We start from the raw sequence: 20,251 nt of genomic DNA, 5'->3' as shown, positions 1-20,251 counted from the left end.
AAAATAACAATGTCTAATAAGAGATATCAAACTTAACTAGGAAATGATCATATAACGACACGGTCTCAAATCAGCACACTTTAAAATGAATTTCTAAAACACCCTCAAAAGACAGTTATAGTTCTGAATGCTCTAGACTGGTTCAAGTTTAAAATGACAGCACATCACTACAGTTAGTCAAGTTTTTGATGACATAGGAAAATACTTATGATACAATGCTAAGCCAAAAAAGGGAAGATATAAATAATATAAAATACATTCTAACCCAAGCATACCATCCTGAATGTCAAAAATGGCACAGAAAACCAAAAACTGAAAGGGAATGTGCCAAAGTGAAGTACATAGAATTTGGGGTATATATCTATAAGTTAGATAAGTCTTATAAATTTCCAAATTTTTTTCAGTGATTGTGTATTACTTAATAAACAGGGAGAAAAAGTAAAAACCTGAGAGCAAAAATAAATTCACTCGGTTTATCATTCACCAAAAACAATAAATCTATTGAATTATTAGGAATGGAATCTGATAGCCCAGGGTTAAAAAATGAGTAGGAGCTACAGAAGGGAAAACACATAAAGACCAGATGCACAGGACTGTGTGAAGAACAATTCCAAAAGGAGGCAACTGGCAATACGTGCCAAATATTTAAATGTATAAACCCAACGCACCCTGCATCTAAGCGAGATTTAAAAGCTCTTTTTTTAAATTTACAGATCTGGCTTCTAATTGTTCTGTTATAATATGCCATACTCCTATGATAGCTGAAGTATGCAAACCTTGCCCTACAAAACTCACATTTTTAAAATAGAGAATCAAAAAATTAAAATTCCACCATATTAGTTTTAAGCACTTAAATTCATACGTTTAAACAAATATGACAACGACCCCATGAACAAACTGGCACAATTTAAGATAAATTTCCAAGGCATTCCTCCTAAAAGAGTTGTAGTTCTGTATGTTCTAGAGCTATTTCAAGTTTTAAAGTGACTAGCCTATCACTGTAGTTCAAAGACCATTTTAATTGTTAAAGCAGCCCATGTCATCAAAATGAAGAGTGGCATCAACTGCTATATCCAACAGCTTTTCAGAAATTATGTTCCATTGGATGCTAATGAGCATAAATAACCAATAAGAGGGTGGGGAGTTCCTTTTATCAAATAAATTGAAAAAAATGCAAGAGCTTTTATGTTAATGTACACAGTAATCTCTGAGGCACTGCATCTTGCAAATGCAATCTCAGAAGTAAATGATTCTACCTCCTTTAAATAAATGAAATCTGGTTACCTCTTAATTCAAAAGGGTAAAGAATGCTCCTAGGTTCCCAGGATAACGGTAGGCTTAGGTAGAATGTCACTCATCTCTAAGGGGAATGAACAGGAGTGAAGGGGTGTGTGCAGAAGAGACATCTAGGAGGTAACCGCATGAGTCTGGACCTCAGGAGAAAGGAGTGGGGACACAAATGTAGATTCTGATAACATCGGCATGTGGATGTCAGGTGAGGCCAGTACTGTGAATGCTATTTACCAAAGAGTATTTTCTGTTTTTACTCTAGAAGCCTTAAATTCAAAACGTAAGTCTTAAAAACTTATCATAAATATCCACTACATCATTTCTTACATATCTGCCCCGTCCTCCAACTGAACTGTGCTCCTGGATTCCTAAGCACAGGGATCACTGTGAGCAGAGCACCTTTTACAGACTATTACAGTACCTGGTACAAAGCAAATGTTAACCAAATAAATGTTTGGTCACAAATAACTTTTCATCCAAAAATTTAAAAATAATCCAATTTTACCTTATTTATATTCTTATTTTTAAATATGCAAAAAGACCCTCAAATTAAACAAGTACAAGAATGCCTATATACAGAAGTATTAGAGATGCATCAAAGTTGGACTTTGGCTTGGTGTTCAGTAAAAATCTATTACTAAAGCTTTTGCTTTTGAAAGACCAATCATCAGTCAACACCTACATCAACATCCTTTCTGGCATCCCTGTACCCATGCTTAATCAATGAAATACTATGAGAGAGGAGGGTATCATCACATCTAACCAACATACAGTACCATGAAAGCCTTGGGAAAACAGAATATTCACTTTCAAGTATGCATAAGCATTCTAGAAATAACTGTCACTGAAAAACTCCTTATGAGCTTTTATGTGTTTAAGTTCTATCAGATGAAGTATAATAAATGTGTGCACAGTAATACAAGAGCAAACTGCTGCATTAATTAATGATGATTAGGACAGCTGCTAATTTTATGTTCAAAAACAATTATTAACTCGCAAATTGTTAAAAGGGAAATACCAAGAGCTAATACATATATTAGAGCAAGCTAGATCTTCCTTCTTGAGTTTCTTTCTTTTATAAGCCAATAAATGTTGACAGTTTTTAATGAATACAAGGCCAAATGAGAGAGACTGGATTGTATCACAAATCTAATCTTTGTAGGATTTTTTTTTTGTCTTCTAGCATTCATAAAACTAACTAGGTAACTTTTATAAATGGTATTCACTCTTCAGATATTGCATTTCATCCATAAGCCTTTCAAGAAAAGGAGCTATTTGGGAACACCTCATATCGTGTAAAGATTAAAGTAGAAATAAAATAGCAACTTTGCCACCTCAAACTTTCATTAGGGAAAATCTCCAAAATCATTAATATTCACGGATAAATCTAGATACCCCAAAAATACTTTGTTCCTCTACTGACCTCAGTTGACAGTGAGCATCTACTTGGTATAGCCAATGTGCAGTATAGTGCCCAACGAGCAATCCGGGAGCTGACAGTGCTGAGAAACTGTTCCTGCACCAAAAGGTCAAACTTATAAAATCTGACAACAAAATTTTCATAAAATTCTCAAATACTTCTCTGTAAATATTCCTATTTACTTCTCTAAGATGGTGATATTCAGCCTCAGCATCACGTTGACCTTCTCAGCCACTGAGCCAGAATGCGTACATGGCGCACCTCTAATTTGTACAGGCAGACACATACACGTGCCCGTCTGAGAGACGGATCACAGAGAGGATTACTCAATCACCTTTTACTTAAAAAAGAATTACCATCAGATTCTTTGAATCCCTCGTGAATGTGAAGTATTACTTGACCTCTAATTTATTGTAAAAATATATTTGAACATATTTCTTCATTCAAAATAGTACAAACATTTTTTTAAACCCCACTCTAAAGTCAAAAAGGTAATTTTTTCCTTTAGAAAACAAAGATCACCAAAAACAAAAACTAGTCACAAAAACTTTAAGAGCTACACCAATAATGTAATTAAATATCTATGTGAGGTTTATGTAGTTACTTCTTTTCCAGTTAAAGACCATATTTTCAAAGTTTATAAATGTAGACTATCCTGACAAAGTCTGTAGGTACAAGCCCCTTGGTTCAACAAAACACCTCACCATCAGCCTGATTTAAAGAACATGCAAGTTTAAGTTAACACTTTATCCATTAGCTACACTGTATTTTCAAGAGTCTGAACAGAGCCATAGATGTGCTGGCCTCCAATTTCCCATTTTCCATCAATAAGATCACCTTAATTAATAATAAAGCAATCCAAAAAATTCTTTCAAAAATGCCTTTATAGTGTTTTTCCTGCACAAATACAAATAACAGAAGGATGAAAGGAAGGGAGGAAGGGAAGATAGAAGAGAAAAAGAGAGAAGGATGGAGGAAAGGATGAAGGAGGGAACCAGGGAAGAACAAACAAAATCCCAGACCGTATTTTTCCAAGGAATCATACATACGGGTGTAATATCCTTTACTGAATTGTCAGAGTCTTATTTTAGATATACTACTAACACCTACTCCATATGCCTTAGAACATTTGCTCTATTTTAATGGGGATCCGAAGGACATATGCATTCAACCATAAAGGTGAATATTAGTGAATATTTTTATTTATTTTTAACAGAAACGCTTCAATTCTCACCAAAGTATTAGCCAACCAACCACTTTCAAAAAGGTCAAGACTAGCAATCACTATGCTGTACGTGTATTAATACCACACTGTAAGTCAGTAATTATCAAACGGATTCCCAAAGTCATTTATTAAATATCCCAATTCCAACTAACTTTGTATTTATTGATCTAAATATCATTCCCCCCACTAATGCTGTTTATCAGAAAGCTCCCCCATTCAAAATACAGCACCAGTTCCCGCATTCGCTCAGACAGCCACAGCTTTACTGTATTTCAAAACTTGAGTCACCTGTATGCATCGTCTTCTTTCAAGTCTCATATCATCCTGATGGGGTGGGGGGAGGGAGGGAAGAGTCCAGCAGCAAAACTATAACACTGTGTGAAGAAAAACAGATTATGATAAGAGATAAGGATGCAAGACAATTACCCCTATTGAGGAACATCTAACGTAACTACAATCCCCAAAACAGAGATAAAATTACTGCAAATTTCGTTTACTAAAATTTATTTACACTTACTTGAAAATAATTTTCATTAATGAAAATCAATTATATATATAAAATGCAAAGTACTCAACTGTCAGGGAGAAAAAGTTTCACAATCTGCCTACTACTAATGAAACTTCAGGCATTTCTAGGTATGAAATAAACAGTTAATATTCCACTACTCTATACAATTTATCTGGGAAAAAAATTACATTTTGTAATACCCATCAATTCACAAATCAGTATCAATAGGAATTCACTTTTCATCGTGGCTTACTATCAGAGGTCAGCAGAGGTAATGCAAGTTGCCTTACAGGGAAGGTAACATGTCAATCTACCAATGTTATCTGTAAACTGAGTTCTGAGACACTGTTCACAACTGCTCCCCTAAGCCCACAAGCCCTCTTTTGCTCTCCAAGTGGTTTCTCTTACTTTACTGTAAGTTTTTCACTGTACTTCCTACTTGCTGCTTCCATTGGTATTTTACAAATGACCAGCAAAATTTATATGACTGACGGGAAAGCAAAAGCAATCTCACTGTTGTTATCAACTGAAAGTGGATGATAATAGAAGAGAGGAGGACAAGCACAGGCTACAACCTAACTTATTTGTAAGTTCAGTTTAAAAATTTACTTTTTAAATTGATACTGTGGAATTCCATAAATATTACTAATGAAACAATGTTGCTTATGTTGGCCAAGTTCCCAAGCCAGCCAAAAGAAACTTACTGATACCAAAAAATATTATTGATCGTGGGCACTGGGGACCACTGAGAACACAGAAAGGTAACCAATTCTAGATCCTCTCTATCTGAACAAAGTCTAAAACAGGTTGTTTTCCTTTGTTAGAACTCTCTCAACTCCTGATGTCTCTAATTCCCTAAATTTCACTGTAGGGATCCCCATCATCCTGCCTCCTAATCCTTTCTCCTAAATAGTCCTGTGTTCCTAAATTACCATCTAAAACTCCTATTACCTCAGTGTGGTTCGTTTCAGGTATGTGATAGAAAGAAATCAACTGGACTGAAATAATTTATTCATATTTGCAATCTTCCACGAGGATGCTCCTAGTTAGTCCAAATGAAACCCTAATTGGTAGAATTCTACTCACATTACAAAATAAAGTTTAAAATGACCGAGGTAGCTTGAACAAAAACATTTTTAGGCAAACGGTCATAATTCGAATGTATATTTATTGCCCTCAAACATTTCTGCTCTTCATTCATTTCTCCTTCTGTTTTTGAACTCCCAGGTTCTTCAAAAGCTGGACATTTGTACTCCAAATAGCAGTAACTGGAAGAGCAGCTCAGGGACAGGGCTATAAATGTATGAATTATCTGTAACTTAGGAACTGCCTAAGTCTAAAATCATTACCTATATTCCAGATTCCATTCCTAAAGAACCACGTTTCCAGTTGAGATGCTGTGGTAAAACCTTAGACATGGGACCAACTGGTACCCATTTTGGGGGGTATATGGATAGATGGATGGATGCACATTAAATTACTACATCAAAACAGTTTTACTCCAAAAAATAATAGTATTTGAATCCTCAAGAGCAAGGATTTTTTTCTTCAAAGACATAGTTTTCTAACCATTTTTCTCTTATAAATGGTCTTTACCATTCTAGCATGGACCATGGGGACAGGAAATGTGAACTAAATCTCTAGCTCTGAATTATGTATTAGCTAATCTTTTAGGTTCTCAACATCCCATTCTTCACCTATAAAATGTTACTTACAAGGCTATCTACACTTTGCCAACTTCGATGGTTTCAAAAGGATAGATACTGTTGATACCAAAGGACTTCATAAGAAAAGAGCAGAATCAGATAAACCATTAGCATTTTTCATTCCATTAAAAGCAGTTACAAATTAGCAGATTATCCCATTTACAAAATATCTAAAGGTAAGAATACAGGCGGGCCAGTGGCACAAAGGAGAGCAAGCACATGTGAGGACCAGAAGAAGCATGCATCAAGACTGAACCTAAAATGGACATCTTTTAGAAGGTCAACCATTAATCACTACTCATATGAAAAGTGGCCTTTAGCAAAGGGTAAAGCATCTACACAAGTTACAAAACTTGCTGCTGACACAGGCAGCAACTAAACCATCATCTACCGAGCAATGCTAAAACTCCTTAAGTCTTGACCTTGGACTGCTTTAAATTCAAATCCAGGGATAATTTCATATACCCTTTCGGCTGCTCACTTTTCAAAAAAAAAAAAGAAAAGAAAAAGAAAAAGAAAATCTGTTTATATCAGGTCAGCGTTTTATGACAGTAAGTAGGTACCAGCGAACACCAATATACTTTGTAAACTATAAATACAATTTTCTTTCTAAAGAAGCCTAAAAATCCAGCCATATTTTAAATTTTTCTGAGAAAAACCTACAGTGACTTTTTCACCTTTCCCCTCACAAGTGGAGTCATTCACAAATTATGGAGCTAAATTAGATGCTAATGAAAAGCGTCAGACTATCGTCACCACAGGAACCTCCTATAACCCTCAAAATCTTCCACAGTATGCTTTAGTTCACATTTTGCTAAAGGCAATATAACAGTCTACGAACAATGTAGAAACTGAGCTTAACTGGTTTTTGAAGCTAAACCTACAAACCATTTTTTAGTTGTCTGAAAATCACTGCATAATAGTAGTAATCTGCAGCACATCAGCAGGGAGAGGATTTCAACAGGCTGAGTTTAATCACGTGGAATGCCCAGGTAGGTATCAAACTGAGTCTCCTTGCACCTATCTCTCTTGACAGAGGGAGGTGGAAGGCGAAGGAGAGAGAGGGAGAACACTGAGACACCTAATTTAGAGCAGTGACTAACTGAGATTTATAAAATTAATGCTAATCCTCAAAGATCAAGATTGGCGAAACTGTGACTGAAATGAATGCATTAGCATGATACGGCAAATCCAGATTAACTAAATGGTCGCTATGACGTTTTCTCTCTCACGTCACAATGTTTTATAATGACATAAACTACAAATTATATGTAGTTTCAAAATAACTAAATTAATAGGTTAAGTATAACAAGCAGCAGGTGAAAATAATCAGTATGACACAGGCTTCAGAAGTACTGATAGGGACTGTTAAGTTGGGTGAAAGCACACAGCTGTTTTTTAATTATCTTTTAATTTTACAGGTTTGTATAGTCTTGTATATACATTTCAAGATTAAAAAATTTAATCCACATGGAAAAAAAACAAAATATAATGCACAATAGTATTTAAAAGGACAATTCAGATAGTTTAGAAGATGCCAATTTAAGAATAAGCTACCCACTCCCAAAAAAGAATAAGCTACAAAAATGAAATCTGGGAAAACTAAGCTGATAGACCTACAATTTGATTCCATGCATTAAAACTGCATGATTACCTAAAAATTACACTGTGACAGGCTTTCCTTATAAACTTCTACTCATTTACACTAACATTAAGGAAGCAACGGAAGTGTCTTCTTTTTCCATGTAACAATTTTAGAAACAGGTTTTCTAGAATCACAATAGCCAAAGAAGTCAAAGCAAAAAGAAAATAGAAAAAAATCACAGTCTTACACCTAACACAAGAAAAAAAAAAATCTATTAACTCTAATTTCAATAAGATGATCAAGTGGCATACAGAGAAAATGCATTTTCACTGACCATGGATTTCAAGTGAAATTCTTAAAACCAAGATGATTTATGACTCCCTCCAAAACCCCTAGAAATAGTCCTAGTCATAAAAAAATTAAAAAGGAAAAAAAATTTAAAAAGCACAAGACTTCAGAATGGGATATCCAAGAAAATTCTGAGTAAAACTGCAGGGAAAAGAGCATTTGCTAAACACTTACTATGCAGCAACTACTCTACTGAGACACTTTGTAGAAGTTGACACATTTAATCTCATAACGACCCTAAAAGTAGGCAGTGTGATTTCCATTTCATCAATGAGGAGAGCAAATTCAGAGAGATGAACCGGCCTGGCCTAAGGTCACAGCTTGTGAACTCTGGTCCCACACCAAAGTTCATATTTTCCATCACACCAACGTTCATGAATAAGCACTGAAACGGTCATGGGAAAATTTCAAAGACTCAAGAATCTAGGTGTGTCTAGGTCTGATTTTAAGACCCCATACTCAATCTTCCACCTCAACCATCCCAAACAAGAAGTAAAGTTCATAAGTAGTAAATTAATTTGTAAAAAGCATTTCAGTTTAGGATAATGGTAAAGAAACTCTCCTCCAGTTAGTCCAGCAGAGAAAACTGGATCACAGAATATAATAGTTATTACTGAAGTGATGGCTTATCTTTAACGGATACATATTTTCCTTTTGTTCGCTTAATTCCCAGAAATAATTATATAAGGTAATTAGTACTATTATCCCCATTTTACAGGTGAGGAAACTAAAGCCCAGAGAAGAAGTTGCCCGAAGTCGCAAATGACTAATGGTGAAGAGAAAAAAATTCAAATACAACCAAAATAACTCCATAACTAATGCCTTTATTTACTATCTCCTCACCCTTCTCCCGTGCCCCCCAAATGAGGGAGGAAAGACGAGGCAGGACAGGAAAAAAAATCCGTTTCTCCTTCCTGTATTCCTACTCTTGGGTGACAGGTGTCACCATCACCCAGGACCTCTTTCCCAGTGATTACACCACATCCATCCGGCAAATTCTTGTGTTGGATTCACCTTAGAAAGGTCTTCGCAACTGGCCTTGTTGCTCCATCTCTAGTGTGCCTGCCTCAACCAACGCTCTCCCTGTCCCATCAGCACACCCTGCTCAAATCTACATACAAGCCACTCACCCCCGAACTGCAGGCCTCAAAACACATGCTGTCACCATTTCAGCTCAATCATGCGCCATTAGGCTGTTCTGAAGCTGGAACTCAACAACAGTCTTCTCTCCATTTAAAAGTAAAAAACTCAAGTTCTTCACCCATCATTTATCTGAAATAGACTGCATTCTGATTATAACACATTACACGCTCCTCATTTTTAAAAAAGGGAAGAAGAATGGGGCGCCTGGGTGGCACAGCGGCTAAGCGTCTGCCTTCAGCTCAGGGCGTGATCCCGGCATTATGGGATCGAGCCCCACATCAGGCTCCTCCGCTGTGAGCCTGCTTCTTCCTCTCCCACTCCCCCTGCTGTGTTCCCTCTCTTGCTGGCTGTCTCTATCTCTGTCAAATAAATAAATAAATAAAATCTTAAAAAAAAAAAAAAAAAGGGGGAAGAAGAAGAAACTGAACAGGAGGATTAAAGAGCCAAAAGTCACACAAAACTCCAATACCCTAAGGCATCTCTGCTCCTATTGTTGTTTATTTCACATCTTTACATCACACTTTAGATTCGCAGCATCTTTCATGGTTGTATAGTAGTATCCCACTACACAGACCTAAGTTTACTTGAAACAAATACCTATTAGGGGATATTTGAGTTGTTTCCAATTTTTCACTACCATAAATTTTGACCCTTGGAGCCAAGTTTTTATCCATTTGCTAACAGGAATTAAAAGCAAAGTAATATGAACACCAAGACTTTTTGAATCTCTGCTGATGTGCTTGCTTATGATACATTTTACATCACCTACATATAATGTACTCAAACTTCCTATTATTCAATAGATCCTAACTTATAAAAGGAATTAAAAAGGAATTAAATGACTTCTAGGTACTCTGAGAGTCACACTAGAGCAAGATCTAATGTGTGGTGATATCCCTGGCTACATTTTCCTACCCAACCTCAACATCTGGGTTGATCTCATTCATTTATATATTCCTATCACACAGAGGACACTTAGGAAGAATATGTTCAATCAGGAGCCTGCAAGCCCTTCTCATAACTAGTTAAGGAATGCACTGGAGGGGCGCCTGGGTGGCTCAGTCAGTGAAACACCTGCCTTCATCTCAGGTCATGATCCCAGGGTCCTGGGATTGAGCCACATGCCAGGGTCACCCCTCAGTGGAGAGCCTGCTTCTCCCTGTCCCTCTGCCCACCCCCTGTGCTCTCCCTCTCACTCTCTCTCACTCGCTCACACACTCTCATTCTATCTCAAATAAATAAAATTAAAAAAAAAAAAAAAAGGAAAGAAATGCATTGGAAAACCACTCTGCTCTGTCCTTTCTGATAGCACTAACTTTTCTAGAGTGGTCATATATTTTTATATGCACACACACATATAATTTTACTTATAAAATATACATTATGTATAATTAATTTACATAAGTGCATGCACACATATACTTAGTCGATTGTATGTACTTTTATACATATATAATTATATATAATTTTAGAAACCACTGCTTTTAATTATCCTTGCATTTCAAAAATACAGAAAAATAACCAGGCCCAGAAATAATCAAAAACACACGCTGCTATTAGCAGCTTACATCTTCCTCCAACAAGCCTATTACTAAGAGTAGTAAATGAGTTTAGTTTTCCTTATTTTTCCCAACTACACTTTTGAAAAACTCAAAAATTCTTAAAATGTGTGTGGCCTTGTATCTCAGAGCATCAGTTATCCTCCAAATATTCCATGTCTCTCATTTGTAGCCCCAACCTCAGGTGTTACCTCCAGTTCCATTCCCTGGCCCCTCCACTCATTTCTCTATCCATCTTTCCCTCCAAAAGAAATATTCCAAAGTTTTACTCTACACGAATCATGCTGAACTACTCTTTTCTCTACGCTAACCTCTAACTCAGTAACTAGTCCAACTGGTGCTACATGTGGCCTACAGCGCCATTACTACAATTCCCCATGCCTGAGACACATCCTCACCTCCTTCCTCACAGAACTCACCTTCCCATCTTTATCCCCAGTGCCACCGTTCTTCCACCAACTTCACTAGAAACTGCTGGCTTCTTTCTTTACTTGAAATAGTCTCACTAAATCCCGTCAATTTTCAAAATACCTCCTGCCTTAATTACTCTCCATGCCCACTGCAATCACCTTGGTCTAGGTCCTTATTTCATACTTGGTATTACAGATCCCCCTAGAAATAAGCATCTCCTGGGCCGGGTGGTATGTCAGAAACACTATGGGAGGTTCTCAAAACCACACTGCAGACTCCAAACCCAAAGATACTGATTCAGGAAGCATGCGGAAGAACCCAAGAATTCTGCAACATCCCCCGCCCCGCCCCAGGTGATTTTAGACCACAGCCCGGTGTCGAAGCTACCAAACTTAAAGGCAGCTTATCCCTTGTCTCAATTCATCTGGCATACAGCTGCCACACGTATCTTCCTGAAGCACATGATTTTCAACCTGGATTTAACTTACCCTCTGTAACTTAAGAAAACTCTATCAAATCTTACTGGCCCTGAACAGAGACTTTAGCATGGCATTCTATAAAATGCCATTTAACCTCCTCCTGCACCAATGCTCAAATGATTTTCCCTACCCAAAGTTTGCCACTTTTTTACCTAACCCTTTTTGTAAATCCTGTCCACCCTTCAAGACCACCACAATTCCCCCTCATCCAGCTTCACTCACTCCAGCCTCTGAGTTTGCATTCAGTGATCCACCACTATTATTTTAATTATTTATGTTATATTATTACTCCAGTGACATAATCTCCTGCTTGGTGAGCTTCCTATTTCTATTTCATCAGAGTAGATGTGCAATGAACACATTGGTTAAGTGAGTAACAACAGGGAAAATACTGTTCTATTTAGAAAAAGTAAGTTATAAAGTAGTATGCAGACACCATGTGATTACATTTGTTTTTTAAAAGGAGAGAACAGTGTGCATTAAAACACACACACACACACAAAACAAAATCTGACAGGTTATCCACAAAACGTAAATAGTAGTTATCTCTGGAGAGAGCAACAGAAGGAAACTGTTATTCTTATCTTTTGAATTTTCTAAATTTCCTAAAAGGAACGTGCATTTTTTAAAGAAACCAAATCTTCCCAGAATCTTAAACCTTAAAATCTTAACCCAGAATTTTTGTGATCAATGGAAATCCTGTAAAAATGACTGGCATGGGTATCAGCAGCCATACCGTCACAATCCTAACACTTAGGACTTATTTGTTAATGTTAACATTTCCCAACCTCTACTTCAAATTCCACTGGCCTCACCAGGTGGATGTCCAACTTCTGGGACCCTGTTCACAGCTGTGGAAATCAATTTTATACATGAGCATGCTATTCTCTAGCTGTACAGAAGTGGGGTTCTGTTTATTCCCTTGCTTTGTCCTTTCAATCAAAACTACAAATCTTAACATAGTATTATTGCTCTCATTTCCACATAAGACCAGGAGACATATAATAGGTGAGAAAACTGAAATTAATATTACAATAAATCTTAGGAATGAAGGTCTAGAAAAACCTCTAAAATACCATCTTAAGCACTGTTTCCTTCTTAAGCAGAAAAGTCCTGAATACAGTGAAAACCTACACATTTCAAAGATTAATTCTCAAGATAAACTACAGCAAAACGTTCAATCCTCAGTTACAAATTCTACGCTAAATTCCTCTATACCAACTTAAGTTTATGATGTTCCTCCTGTATACTGAAGAAACAGAAAACAACTACACACAGCCTACAAAATACCCTTCATACCACACTCCTCAGCTTTTCTCCAACTGCACATCAAGACACTCAGTGTGTCTTCTCAAACTGAATTAGCCAGCCTCTGTCCATTTTTCCTGCTCAAATCTCCTGTTTTCTCCATTTATGATGTCCAAATTTGTACACAGTATACTTAAACATGAGCCTTGACACTAAGTATTGTTCCTATACAGTTTTCCTTTCTTCACGTAGCATTGATTCATGGCCCATTTGTGGTCTATTATACCTCATGTTCAATCTCTTTTAGAGATCCCTTTCATGAAAGAAAATACAAAATTTATATATAAAAGTGTATCATTAAAAATAATTTAAAAATCAGGAACCATGAAAGTTTTCAACACTAAAAAGAAAAGCTGACATAGATTATGGTACATTCACATGACAAAATATTATATAACCCTTTCAGCTGTTCTTACGGTAACTGCATGGCATGAAGGAAAAAGTCATACGCTAAAAACCTTCCCCAAAGCAAAATCTCAGGAAAGTAAAATAAATACACTGAAAAAACTCTGGGGGAAAATATGTAACGTTATTAACAATGAGTGTCTTTGGCTAATAATTCTGGGTGACTTTTAAATTTTCCTCTTTACACTTTCCAGTACATCACAACTTTTACAAGTAAGCACATCTCTTATAATCGGGAAAATATGGTCCAAGAAATTCAACCTCCACATGAAACATTAAAGTCATCATGGTATCTGGCTAACAGCCACAACCATGAGAACACCCTCTAAGTGCATCCAATTTTTAGAACTCCAATATAGGTAAAAAGCTCATGATAATAAACTGTTAAAGATCTTTGTTCAAAAAAAACCAGTTACGGGGCACCTGGGTGGCACAGTAGGTTAAGTGTCCGACTCTTGGTTTCTGCTCAGGTCATGATCTCACCGTTGTGGGATCGAACCCTGTTTGGGGCTCCGTGCTCAGCACAGTCTGCTTGAGATTCTCTCTCCCTCTGCCCCTCCCACTCATGCTCTCTCTCTCTCTCCCTCTCTGAAATGAATAAATCTTTTTTTTTTAAATGTTAATATACTGCTACGTCACCGTCCACGATAAGACCAAAAAAAGTACATACTTAGTGATGCTTACCCCAATACTCAAGGCCCTACAGCCATCAGGCTCCCAAGCCAACCTGCCCTAGTTCAAATTCTGGCTCCATAATTTAATAGATGGGCTCACACAAGGTTCTAAACTCTTAGATGACTAAGTGTCCCCATCTACAAAGTGAGGATAATCCCATAAAATTGTTGTATTATCAATGAAATAGCACATGTAAAAGCATTTACAACACAGTACTTAGTGTTCAATATACATTCAGTTCTCTACGCCAGTGTATTTTACACTGTCACTACCTTCACCTTTCCAGTCTTATCTCCTACTATAAAAACTTTCCCCAAATTGACACTCCAGCCACAATGGACAAATGCCGATTTTCTGCTCGGGCTATTCAATGAGCTCTTCTCATCCTTTCCTGCCTTGTCAACACCAAGCTCCAAGCCCAAGACCAACCAATTCTGTCTTCTCCACAGAAGTCTCCAATCAGCACTGCCTATAGACACCAATCCCTCCGCAACCCTGCATAGCAGTGTTTACACCAAGAATCCAGCCCTCACACCACTCACCCTGGATGGTAACTAACTGTATGCATGCCAGCATCCAGCCCCAGAAAATATTAAGAGGCTTCTTTGGCTCGCCACTGAGGAAGGCCAGCTTCCTCAACTACAGCAGACTCTCAATAAAGGAGAGAAAACTATAATCATCAAACCACGTCATTGCCTAAAACATCTGCTTTGGGTTGCTTTGTTGAAACAACTAAGCTAAAATTCATCAGCATTTGGGGTGCCTGCCTGGGTGGCTCGGTTGAGCACCGGACTCGGTTTCGGCTGAAGTCATGATCTCAGGGTTGTGGAATCAAACTCTGCAATGGGCTCCATGCTCAGTGTAGGGTCTGCTTGTCCCTCTCACTCTGCTCTTCACCCCACCCCCTGCCCACTCACACACATGAGCTCATGTTCTCCTAAATAAATAAATAAAATCTTTTTTAAAAAAAAAAAACCTCTTTAATATTTAAGACAAGATAGTAAGTACAGTTAGGTCATACCTGCAACCTATCGGTGGGGCAACTGAGTTTGCCATGGTTTAGTTCTAGAACTCATTTCAGTGAAAAAGGCACAAAATCTAGTGGTTTTGCTACAGAGAATGTTATTTGAGCTAAGAAATATTTTACGTAATTACCAACTCCATATAAATAGCCATAATCAGATAAAGCTTGGGCACAGTTGAGGGTTTTGTTTTCTTTTTTTTTTTAAGATTACATTTATTTATTTGACAGAGAGAGAGAGAGAGAGCGCGCACACGCAAGCAGAGGGAGCGGCAGGCAGAGGGAGAGGGAGAAGCAGGCTCCCTGCTGAGCAGGGAGCCCAACCTGGTGCTTGATCCTGGGACCCTGGGACCATGACCTGAGCCGAAGGCAGACGCCTAACTGACTGAGCCACCCAGGCGCCCCTAGTTGAGGGGTTTTATTCCTGTTAAATACCAAGCCTCCTTTTTTAAGAAGAATAATTTTAACTGTGGTATTACTTATACCGAAAATGCTATTAAAAACACACACAAAAAAACAAGTGGACAAAATACTGACAACTGTGAAAGCAAGGATGACAGGGATGCAAGGGCTCATGTTACTCTCTCTACTTCTGTGTATGTCTGCAGTTTTTGATAATTAAAGTTTCTTTAAAAGCAAAAATGGTGATATACGAAAAAATGCAATTCTTTAAACCATAAACTAAGTGAGCTACTTAACAAAAGAAGCTAACTAAAAGAATTGTGAAGATTCAGTAACATTTAATGACAAGAGAACTTACAACAAGCCATGACTGAGCAAAATTTGCTTTACTCTCGTTTCTCTTTGTGGAGAGGAAAAAGGGATTGAAGTAACTTGGGAAACTATTTTCCATAAAATATTTTTAAATAAGTCACTAACAAAGATTTACCTATGTAAGTTTTGGTTTCTATACAACTCTTTCAGAAGAATTCATTGTGTTACTAAATGTACAGTTGTGATGTGAAAATCCAGGGAGCTGGGTGAAATTCCCTTTAGGATGTCACTAGCTAGCACTGCAGGATCAATAAAGTGCAAATTCCCTAGTGCCAAAGTCCCCAAGAGAGATGATCCCACTACTAGTTCCAGCAGCTGACATACTCTAGCCACTCTTAAAGGACAAAAACCAAACATTTTAATAACTTACCCCAAAATTTCCTTTTGCTACCAAAGTCATATTTGATTTTTATCTTCCTATTTTTTTATATTATTCAGATAGCACATTTTTCATGATATCTAATAGATGACTTATACAATAACATTAAATTTATTATCAGATTGAGAGCTAAGAGGACTTCAATTTCACTTAATTCAAATCAATCCTTAAGCAGATGTGGAAACTGAAGTCTAGAGGTTATGTGCCTTACTTATGAGTATCTGAAAGAAAAATAAACACTGAAAAGAGCTGGTTGTCAAACCAATGATAAAAGCAAAATAATGTTTAATTGCCATTTTAACCAAGCATTTAAATTCCACTGCTACACAGAAGTATGCTACACAAACATAATATTTATGTCTATAACAACATAAGCATCCTTACATAAAAATGAAAATATACAGGAAAATGTCCAGAAAGATTAACTGCAAAGCTTTAAGAGCAGTATCTGTGGTTGGGACAATGGGACTGGGAAGGAAGTGGGATAGGAGTGGGGAGAAGGTGAAACAGAGACAGTCATACATCTGTACACACTGCAGAAGTGCCATCAATTACACTTACTAAAACAAATGAAAAATAATGTTAAATAACAGCATATTGGCAAATAATACCCTAAATATCAGATGATGTCTTGACATAAGTAGACTTTCAAATTCATCATTCATTTCTTCAACAAATATGTGCTGCGTACTGGAGACATAAGGGCAAGATTTACTGTCACAAAGCCTGCCCTCAGAGAACTCGAGATCCAACATGGGAAACAGACAAAAATCACAGTAATACTGGACTACAAACTGCGCTAACAGTTATGAGGGAAAGCAAGAATTACTAAGAGAATATAAAAAGGGGAAGCTATTTAGATTTGAGAAAAGAGTATCAGAAATACTCTTTCCAAGAATTTCAGAGGTAAGATCTGAATTTGTAGTCTTTATGTCTGTTCGGCTTCTGAAGCTCAGAATTCTTTTTTAATTTCTAGATCCACATAATGAGAGGCAATGAGACAATCCAAAACTTCTGAGAAAATAATAGGGGATCTGGAAGTACCGAGGCTGATCAGTTAAGACTGTGAAAGACCAGAGGAACAGTGAATAGATGCCTTCAAATAATTAAGCAAGTCTCACAAATATGGAATGCATTAGCTAGCTTCCTATATTTCAAGAACACAGGACTCAAATTGGAAATAAGTAAAATGTTACAGGAGAATACGTAGAGAACAAATAAAAGAATGAAGGCATCCAGTAATAGGGCAGCTGCTCCATGAACGACAGCCCCCAATCCCCACATGTTCCTGCAGGGCCTCACACACGTAACATCTGCCTCAGCCATGATTTCAGCACTAAGCTGGAAGCAGAGTTCAGTTACTCCAGAGTCCAACCTTCTGGCCCAAAGTCCCACATCACTACATTATTAAAAAAAAAATTGTCCACTCCATGAAATATCATCAGGGCTATGAATAGCTAGTATTTCGTAAGAAAATTTTCTCTTCCACTGAGCCTGTGTTTTTGCCCTGGTTCTCTGAGGACAGCTTCTCAACATGGCGGAGGGAGCCGGAGTCCAAAAAGCATGGTAGTTCTGCTGAGATGTGAAGTAAAGATCAGAGTTCCAAATGGCTGAAGCAGCCGGACAGGGTAATAGAGAGGAGGAAGCCATGCAAAAGGGGGTCTCCAGAAGTCTGTGTGGGGGACTCAAAAGGACCAGAATGTACATGGACAGGGTGAGTCTACCCACAGCTTAGCATAGAGTGACCACTAAGAGATTGAGAACAGAACAGAAGTGATAGAGAATGAACAGGTCTGGGGACTCTGGGAGTCCCTACCCAGGCACAGTGGGCAGATCTCAAAGGTTCATTTAGTATGTCAACTTGACTGGGCTATGGGGAGTCCAGACATTCGGTCAACCATTTTTCTGGGTGTGTCGTGATGGTGTTTCCAGAATTAATGTTTGAATCAACAGATTTCTCCCTAATGTGGGTGGGCTGTTAGCTGAGGGCCTGAATAGAATAAAAAGGCTGATCCTTCCACGATAAGAAAGAACACCCATCTGACTGCATTAAGCTGGGATCAACCTTTTTCCTGCCTTTGGACTCAAACTGAAACATCGGTTCTTCTTGAGTCTCAAGCCTGCTGGTTTTCAGACAAACTTAAGCCATTAGTTCTTATGGTTCCCAAGCCTCTGGACTCCAACTGGAACGATACCATCAGCTCTCCTGGGTCTCTAACTTGCCAACTACAGATCTTGGGACTTCTCAGCCTTGATAATCATGTGAGCCAAATCCTTATAATAAATCATGTATCTCCTATTGGTTCTGTTTCACTAGAGAACCATGACAAAAACACACTTTAACTTCCTTTCTCCATTTCAAGACTAAGGACCACATCCTAGCATACAGCCTATGAACCAATACTAATAATGTCTAAAACCAAACCCAGGACAAGATCTGAAGGAAAACTCAGTTTGGAAGTCATGTCCCATATTAAAGAGGCTAGGATTCATCTTGAGCTTTCCACAGATCTTGCATAATAAAGTATAAAACCAAATACATATAAATTCAAAGTAACCAGCCTTCTAGAAGAAACATTAACACTCTTAAGAAGAAAAAACAAACAGTATTAAGTCAAGTATTAATAAACAAGAAAAAAACATGTGATCCATAATCAAGGAGGGGGGAAGGAGTCAATAGAACACCAACCCCAGGATGGACCAGATGTTAGATTTAGCAAACAAAGACTTTAAAGCAGCTATTTTACACAAAGAATCAGAAGAAATACATTCAAAACTTTAAAGAACATATGCTCTTTAATGTGTGAACAGAGAGAATATCTGAAAAGCAGAAAAATTAAAACTACAAAAAAAGAACAAAAGGTAATTCTAAGAATGAAAAATATAATAACTAAATGAAAATTGTGTTGGACAGATTTAACAGCATACTGAAGATACCAGGAAAAAAAAAAATCAGTAAACTGACAGAAAAATAGAAATTATCCAATTTAGGGGCACCTGGCTGGCTCAGTCAGTGGGGCATGTGACTCTTAATCTCAGGGTTGTGAGTTTGAACCCCATGCTGGGTACAGAGATTACTTAAAAATAATTTTAAAATCTTTAAACAGGGGCACCTGGGTGGCTTAGTCGTTAAGCTTCTGCCTTTGGCTCAGGGCGTGATCCTGGCGTTCTGGGATCAAGCCCCACATCAGGCTCCTATGCTGGGAGACTGCTTCCTCCTCTCCCACTCCCCCTGCTTGTATTCCCTCTCTCGCTGGCTGTCTCTCTCTGTCAAATTAATAAATAAAATCTTAAAAAAATAAAATAAAATAAAAATCTTTAAACAAAAATTATCCAATTTTACTACAAAGGAAAAAGAGACGAAAAAAATAAAGAGACTCTCAAAGACCTGCAGAATATAAAATGTTCTAACACACATGTAAGTGAAATCACAGAAGACTCTGAGAAAGGGCAGAAAAACGAAGTGAAGAAATCATGGCTAAACAACTCTCAAATTAAAACCACACCAAGGCACATCGTGGGCAAACAGCTTAAAACCAAAGATAAAGAGAAAATCCTGAAAGCGGCCAGAGCACAAAAAGATACTACAGATACAGAACAATATAGTAAAGTCAACGACATCTCATCAGAAACAATGGAAGCCAGGAAACAGTGGAACACACCCATTCATGTGCCGAATGACAAAAACTATCAATCTGGAAATCCTACATGCAGTGAAAATAATGTTCAATCACGAAGGCAAAATAAAGACATTTGCAAGATTTTTAAAAATCTGAAAGAATTCTCTGCCAGGAAACCTACACTATGAAAAATGCTAAAGAATTTCTGACTGAAGGGAAATGAGAGTGGATGGAAACACAAATCTACACAAAGGAGTAAAAGGTGCCTGAAATGGTAAATAAGCAGTTAAATTTTCAAAAATACATTTTCCTTCTCATAATTTAATTAAAAGATTATTGATTGTTTAAAATAAAAACTCTAAGTTGGAGTTTAAAACATGTACTTAAAGCAAAAA

General features: G+C 37.4%; 1 protein-coding gene across 17 annotated transcripts in view; it reads right to left on the bottom strand.

The window, feature by feature from the left end:
• The window catches only part of DYRK1A (dual specificity tyrosine phosphorylation regulated kinase 1A), a 145,337-nt gene that overhangs the window by 89,083 nt on the left and 36,003 nt on the right, over positions 1–20,251 (bottom strand). For 15 of the 17 annotated variants that reach the window (XM_048215183.2, XM_048215186.2, XM_057306773.1 and 12 more), the window contains one exon: positions 4,224–4,309. The exons of 1 other annotated variant lie outside the window; for it this stretch is intronic. In XM_048215183.2, the coding sequence (XP_048071140.1) occupies positions 4,224–4,233 (10 nt within the window). In that variant the 5' untranslated portion in view covers positions 4,234–4,309. Of the gene's footprint in view, positions 1–2,713; positions 2,807–4,223; positions 4,310–20,251 lie in introns of all 17 variants that reach the window. One more of the 17 variants, XM_026504000.4, reaches the window with a different exon arrangement.

This window comes from Ursus arctos, unplaced genomic scaffold, assembly GCF_023065955.2.
Source record: "Ursus arctos isolate Adak ecotype North America unplaced genomic scaffold, UrsArc2.0 scaffold_4, whole genome shotgun sequence".
Classification (NCBI taxonomy): domain Eukaryota; kingdom Metazoa; phylum Chordata; class Mammalia; order Carnivora; family Ursidae; genus Ursus; species Ursus arctos.
This window is presented reverse-complemented; position numbering and strand designations above follow the sequence as displayed.